Genomic DNA, 7,893 nt, shown 5'->3' on the forward strand with positions numbered 1-7,893 from the left:
TGAGATTAAAATTTGTTACATATAAATTATTTGTAAAATCGTGGTCAAAGTTAATGAAACTTTCTTGGAGGAAAACGCGTATAGCGCAAGCATAAATTTCCATCCTGGTATCTATGATGTCGAGTTAATTTACATGATAAATTTATAATCCTCCATATTTTGTCATGAAACTTGTGCAAAAATTAAATGAAAATATTTGTTTTGTTTAAATCCTGTAATGGACTGACAAATGAATAAACTTTTCGCGGGGAGAAATTTCAGGCGAGAACCAGGGTTCTATTTACACACTTTAATATTGCACCTGAACAACTCAGAAAATTAATTATTTCATGTTCATTTACGATTCTAAATAAACAATGAATAGATTAAACATAAAAAAAAGTAACCATTTTGAATCTAAAGAATGTTGTTATTGATATGAGTTTTCAATGACAGGAATGGTTTGTCATTTAACTTCCGGAGGCTTAGCACCCGCTCATCTACATTGGCCTGGATCCAATAAGGCCTTTAGGCCCTGGCCGAGGTTCGGGCGTACACTTGAAAATGACCTAGCTACGCCACTGGAGATGATTTCTATATATTTCGAAATTTGCTAAGAAATTCAAACGGTGGTTCTGCTTGTTTTATATTAGATTTGAGAACTCCTACATCTGTGAATTTGCATAGATACTATTTCAAAATGTTATACATGTAGTCGGTCATAAAATTAAATTTGAGACGAATATAGATAGTAAATATATTACTTTCAATTCGTAAAAAAAAACCATACACGTTATCTTTTTTAATTGTTTTATTTTCAACAATAACAAAATATAAATATAAATTGACGATTTCTTTTGTTTTACAGTTCTTGCTTTGGCTTGGTTCTTTTACCACCTAAATTATTTTGTAATTTAAGCATTGTCCTAAACTCATCCGTGCTAATGCCGCCATCTTTGTTTTTGTCGGCGAATTGAAATAGTTCATTCAACATCCCTTCCATTATTGCTGGATCATCTGCCATTGGAAAATTACCATCCTTCATAGCAATGCTCATTACAGCTTCCAACTATAATATACAATGTAAGAACGAAAATTATAACTTTGTTCAAGTCGATTTATAAATCATGTCAACATTTAACGTTTACTTTTCTATATTGGCTAGAGGTAAAGGGGGAGGGTTGAGATCTCATAAACATGTTTGACCCCGCTGCATTTTTGCGCCTGTCCCAAGTCAGGAGCCTCTGGCCTTTGTTAGTCTTGTATTATTTTTAATTTTAGTTTCTTGTGTACAATTTGAAGTTTAGTATGGCGTTCATTATCACTGAACTAGTATATATATTTTTTTAGGGACCAGCTGAAGGACGCCTTCGCGTGCGGGAGTTTCTCGCTGCATTGAAGACCTGTTGGTGACCTTCTGCTGTTGTCTGTTCCATGCATGGTCGGGTTGTTGTCTCTTTGACACTTTCCCCATTTTCATTCTCAATTTTATTTAAGATACGATCTATATGTAAATGGATTTAATAATTTCCTAACACATTTTTACTCAATTGTTGTATAGGTTTAAAACATAATATCAAATTAATACACCCAAAAACTAAATAATGCAAGTTTAAGTCAGCATACAAGTAAAAGTAACTAAACGGCATCTGAAATCGTCTAGACTGATGTTTATTAATAAAAACGTACGAAATAGGCACACTATTACAAAAAGTACTAATAAAATTTAAAATTTAGTATTTTCGTATAGCAAGTTTTAAGTTTAAAATCATCACGGTTGTTCTTAAGTTCATGACGGATTTTTGCATAAAGTTCTTCCAAGGTCTTACACTTCAAACGATTTATTTCTACAGAGCGAAATTTCGATGTCGTCTTCTCTTCGTAATGGATATAGAGGCACATTTCAGCTATTCAGCGCAGTGACTGCGTAAATATTCTGTATAGTTGGAACCCCTCCCCCTCCTTATTTTTTTGTCTTGGGTTGGGAATCTTTCTTTTGAAAATGACTGGATCCGCCACTTGGTTGCATAAAATATAACAGGCTTGTTGAGAGTTATCTCATTGGTAATCATACCACACCTTCTTTTTGTATCGTTAGCATATATGTATTTAAAATTCATATTGAATTTGATTCTCAATCACATTTTCTTTTCTTTCTTATTTATTTAAATTTTTACCAACCAAATCTGAGAGAAAACCTACCTCTGTTACATCCAAAACACCATCTTCATTGAGATCAGCGCGTGTAAATCTTTGTAGAACTTCATCAGCTGGCTTGGCGTCAAGTAACTCTATTTCATAAATCACAGTGGCTCCAGGTGGGAAACGGTCTGAAATACAAATAAATCAGTATTAGCGACAGTAGAATTGAGAATGGAAATGGCAAATGTGTCAAAGAGACAACAACCCACCCAAAAAGGCAGCAAACAGCCGAAGGTCACCAATGGATCTTCTACACAGCCAGAAAATTCCGCACCTGCAGGCGGGATTCAGCTGGTACATATATTCAATGTTACTTATTATTTCACTGCATGTTGATTTTGATAGCGAAATCAACATTTGATTGGATGAAACTATCACACGTCACGTCGAACAAAACTTCATATTCCCCTCTGAACGTCAGGATTGCCTTGTGCGACATTACCTGCCGTTAATGTTTAAATAAAACATTTTGATAGGGTTTGTTTTAAAAAATATTTCAAGTCTAAAAACAATTAAAAAAGAATGAATAAGTAATTAACTTTAAATCGGTAATGGTTATCATGGTGTATGTTGTGTTTAGTTATAAAATAAAACGGATAAGAAAACAATTATGTATTTTTTTTTATTCAGAATTTTAAAAAAAGTAGACAGTGGAATGAAACATTCAGTTCCCTTGGCTTCGTGAGATATGAAGATTTGTCCCCTCGAAAAGTCATATCTCCCTCGGACGATGCCCTCGTGAAATATGATTTTTCTTAGGTGAACAAATCTTCATATTTCCCTCAGGCACAGGAAATAAATGTATTGTATTCAATATTGCCGGAATCTTTCGTTTCGTTCTCTTCATCTGTTTCCATAGTAGATAACACTTCTTTTTCTTAACTAATTTTTTCTGCATTCTTTATGTACCTTTTTCGTTTTTTTCAAAAGATGGGGATTGAATGGAGAAGGTTTGGATATAAAAAAAAAATGACTAAGTTTAAATCAAGCTATATTCTCGTGAAAGTCTCCAGTCAGGAACTTCGCTCTACTTATCTCTGTTAATAACATACAAACAGTGGCGGATGCAGGAATTTTCGAAAGGGGGGTGATAGCCCAGGGCAAAAGGGGGGGGGGGGTGCAAAGGTGCAAAACATATGTCCCGATTCAAATGCATTGATCGGCCAAAATAAAGGGGGGGTGCGCACCCCCGGAACCCCCCCCCCCCCCCTGGATCCGCCACTGTACAAATGTGTATGTCATAATCATTTATGGATTTGGATGAGTAGATGTCTCATCCCCTATTTTGATATAAACAAGAATGTGTCCATAGTACACGAATGCCCCACTCGCACTATCATTTTCTATGTTCAGTGGACCGTGAAATTGGGGTCAAAACTATAATTTGGCATTAAAATTAGAAGGATCATATCATAGGGAACATGTGTACTAAGTTTCAAGTTGATGTAACTTTAATTTCATCAAAAACTACCTTGACCAAAAACTTTAACCTGAACTTCGCACTATCATTTTCTATGTTCAGTGGACCATGAAATTGGGGTCAAAACTTTAATTTGGAATTAAAATTAGAAAGATCATATCATAGGGAACATGTGTACTAAGTTTCAAGTTGATGTAATTTTAACTTCATCAAAAACTACCTTGACCAAAAACTTTAACCTGAACTTCGCACTATCATTTTCTATGTTCAGTGGACCATGAAATTGGGGTCAAAACTATAATTTGGCATTAAAATTAGAAAGATCATATCATGGGGAACAAGTGTACTAAGTTTCAAGTTGATTGGACTTCAACTTCTTCAAAAACTACCTTGACCAAAAACTTTAACCTGAAGCGGACGGACGAACGGAGGCACAGACCAGAAAACATAATGCCCCTCTACTATCGTAAGTGGGGCATAAAAAATAAAACTAAAAATCTATGTTGGTTAACTTACCATTTCCCTTAGAACCAAACGCCATATGTGATGGAATCGTCAGTCTTCTTATTTCTCCCACACACATTCCAGGGATCCCTTTTACCAGCCCCTTCAGGGTCACTCCTTTAGTCAGCATATGTACAACGCCTTTATCTTGAGCATTGTTTCCATTTTCGTACCTGTAAAAACGAAAGATATTTTAATCACAGGTACAAGACAAGATTAAGAAAAAAACAAGTGGATATATACTGAATAAAGTAACATGGTCTGCAGCTTGCATATTCAGAAAAGAAAATATACTGCTGATATACATGTAGTTTCGGTTGAAAATATCCATAAACCGCGGTTTGATGAATCTCCGCACACTTTACATTGTTAAAACAATTGATATCTCGTTCCTCTAGAATGAACCAAAAAATTAAAACAAATTAAGGCTTGATTTGACTTATAAGCATATTTTTTAAACATGCAATATGCTTCATTTCGTAATTTTATAATTAAGAATTGAAGGCTGCATTTTGTAACTTCATTGGGGTGTAAAAGCGTTGACCGAAGTACATTTTGTATTTCCGCGCTTCATTCTAAAAACTGTGCGCACGGTCAACGCTTTTACAACCCTATGAAGTTACAAAAAAAAGCATTCAATACTTATAATTACATTTTTTAGCTATGATCACGGAAACACGAATTGTATATTAATTTTTTAATTTAATTCACCTGTGCACTCTATTGTGTGACCACGTGTTATTATGGATGATAACTTTTATTGAGTGATGCAATTGCTGAAGGAATAACATGTGATGTGCAATTAGCCAATCAGAATAAAGTATTATTATGAAACATACATCTAATTTAATTATTGGTTGTTAATAAAACGTTGATCATGCGATGCGTTTCGGTCAACACTTTTACACGAACATAAGGCATTGAATCTCTGAAGTTGAAAATATATAGTTCTCATCCTTGATCAGGATAAATATGACATACATTGTATAGTACTTTGGTTATCCACTAAAAACATAACATGACCGCCACGACTGAGATGGCCAATAACGTTGAAAGTGGTCTTAAACACCAAGAAGAGTGGGCTTTCCTCACAAGAAAACGGTCGTAACTTATACTTAAACGTTTTAGTCAATTTACAAGGAAGCATTTCTAACATCACACTTCACTTCTAACCATCTTTAAAGGTCTGAATGGGGTCCATCCTTTATTTCCATATTTTAATGTTAACACCGTTTTTCTCTCCTTCAATTTATGTTGCACAATCTTCACTAACCTTTATATATCAACTCCGAATTATCTCTGTTCTTTCATTTTGTCCGACATTTACTTCGTCATTTTGTCCCTATTATTCTCTATTCTGTATACCCAGCTAGACCCTCATGTTAAGAAATCTTCTTTATTTATAATTTTTATACCGTTTTTCTCTCTCTTTCATTTATATTACCCATTCTTCTCATTCTCAATTCTTTATATTTTAGCACATCATTGTTCTGTAGTCTTCAATTTTTCGACATTAATATTTTTCGGCACTTTTTTGTCTATAATTCCCTTTTCCGTAAACCCCATCTAGGCCCTATTTTTTTATGCAAATTTTAAGAAGTCAGAAATACTTACGTGGACTCTATTATTTCTGGATGACCTTCAACTGACAATTTATAATGAAAATGTACGACACTTCCCAACTGTGCTGATTTGTCGTCTGCGCATTCAACCTTCTTCAAAGTTTCAATTTTCATTTCTTTACGCTTTGGTTTGTTCTTAGAGCTACCATTTTTACCATCTTTACTTGCAGCCGAACAAACTACGAAACAGACGATGCAAATAAAAACAAATTTACGAATTTGTTTTAACATTTCGTTACTGTGCGAGGACAAATACTAAAATGAGTGAAGTATTCTGTCTATATATTAAATATCAATTCGAAATACATGACTTCCGTATACAGTCCGGCCAACGGTCATGTCAGGACAAATTTGTCCTCCGGCCAATAGATATCTTGTCTTAAATCGCATGTGGTTATTATACCTCGTGTTATACAAGTAATTCTTACAAGACGACATTTTTTTTTTTATCAAAGTAAAGCGTTGCAGCATTGTGAAAGCGATATAACATAGTAAAATGAAGGTTACGTAGTACTATGGTATAATCAGGGAATGGATATGGGTCAAATCTACATATCTAGACCACAGATATAGAGAATCAAAAAACCGGGTGCTAGAATATGAAGAATAGTAGATATTGGGCACATAATATAAAAGAATATTGAAAAATTACCATAGTTTTTGTCTAACATATAAAACAGGGTTTACAATTAGTGCAATAACTCTTGTTAGGAGTCAACTGACGATTTATGCAAATTTTTAAGTCTTGTCTTGGCAATTTATGTGTGTAGTCTATCTTGATAAATAACAAAAAGACGTAGTTTGTTTGCCAATGATAGAAGTAAACACCAATTTTAAAAAAATGGATAGCTGTTGTTTTGATTTAATATGCAAAAACAATCGTAAGGTTTCCGCGGAACCAGGAGCATCGCCTACTTTTGCTGTTAATCGCAGGCTCAACAAAAATGTGGAAAAAAATTAATAAAAATATTCCTCTCTATACTATCTTGATTGTAAAAAGCGTCTGTCTAAATTTGGTAAAAATCCTGGATAATTTATGAATATAATAAATGTTTTAAAAACTATGACTGCAGACTAAATGTAATGTTTACTGGAAGAAAAACTAAGGCCATTTATAAGTAAAATACGGAAAAACAGGATTTTATTTTTACAAAATTTGGATATTATCTTATGTTCATAAAGAAGCTTCTGTCCAAGTTCGGTAGAAATCTGGGATAGTTTAAGAAAGTTATTAAAATTTGAAAAACTTTAACCACAGAGTGAATATTTGTGGACGCCGATGCCGAAGACGCTGACGAAATGAAGGATCGCTATGTCTAGCTTTTTTCGACAAAAGTCAATGGCTCGACAAAAGGGGAAATACGTCATCCAAGGGCATCAACTCCTATTAAAATGACGTTTTTTTTTATTTCTGGCCATGTTGCAGATTGTTTTCTTCTGATCATATTTACTGCTTGAAATTTTTGTCTACGCAAGTTTTGGCAATTTTTTTTTATTTTAAAGTTTTTGACTACTAGTATTTGTTAAATAATATGTAAAAGTAGGGTACAAATCATCACCAAATGACAATATCTTCTATATGAAGTCGACTAAAATTTCTGGCCATGTTCATATTTTTACAGATCTTGTTCTTTCTAACTTTTATTGTTTGTAACTTGTCTTCATCTATTGTATAGTTACTTAGTTTTGGACTAAATGAAAACATGGGTAAAATCATGAGTTAGGGGAAATAAATCTAATAAGGAGTCAACAATTTGTAGATCTTGTGCTGTTGATTATTTTTGCTATTCAAGTTCTTCTTTATCTATTATAAACAGCTTTCTAGATGAGAAGCAAACACACAAAAGATTGGCAAAAATCAACACTTAGGGGAAGTAACTCTAATCCTTATAGTTGACAACAGGTTTTCATTATCTATAATATTTGTAGATCTTGTTGTTGCTGATTGTGTTTTGTATTTTATAATTCTCTCAGTGTATTCAAGATAATAGACAAATATTAAAAAAAAGGTAGAGAGTAAATACTGATAGCTCTCTGGCCATGTCAAATTTTTATTTGTGGGGTACTGGTTTCATTCTATTTATTTTTTTAGCAATGTTGATAGACAGACAGTATCTCTATACACATTTGGTTAAATTTAGTTTCAGAGGATAACAACAAACTATG

General features: G+C 33.5%; 1 protein-coding gene across 1 annotated transcript; it reads right to left on the reverse strand.

Annotated features, from left to right (window-relative positions):
* Positions 1 to 829: 829 nt before the first annotated feature.
* On the reverse strand, positions 830 to 6,165 carry LOC139504180 (peptidyl-prolyl cis-trans isomerase FKBP2-like). Its single transcript, XM_071294243.1, has 5 exons — positions 6,156 to 6,165; positions 5,720 to 5,906; positions 4,118 to 4,278; positions 2,182 to 2,309; positions 830 to 1,048 (listed from the first exon to the last, which is right to left on the reverse strand). Exons 1-5 carry the CDS (start codon positions 6,163 to 6,165, stop codon positions 842 to 844), a joined length of 693 nt encoding a protein of 230 aa, XP_071150344.1. The 3' UTR covers positions 830 to 841.
* Between the last annotated feature and the right edge of the window lie 1,728 nt (positions 6,166 to 7,893).

The sequence above is a fragment of the Mytilus edulis genome, chromosome 14 (assembly GCF_963676685.1).
Source record: "Mytilus edulis chromosome 14, xbMytEdul2.2, whole genome shotgun sequence".
NCBI lineage: Eukaryota > Metazoa > Mollusca > Bivalvia > Mytilida > Mytilidae > Mytilus > Mytilus edulis.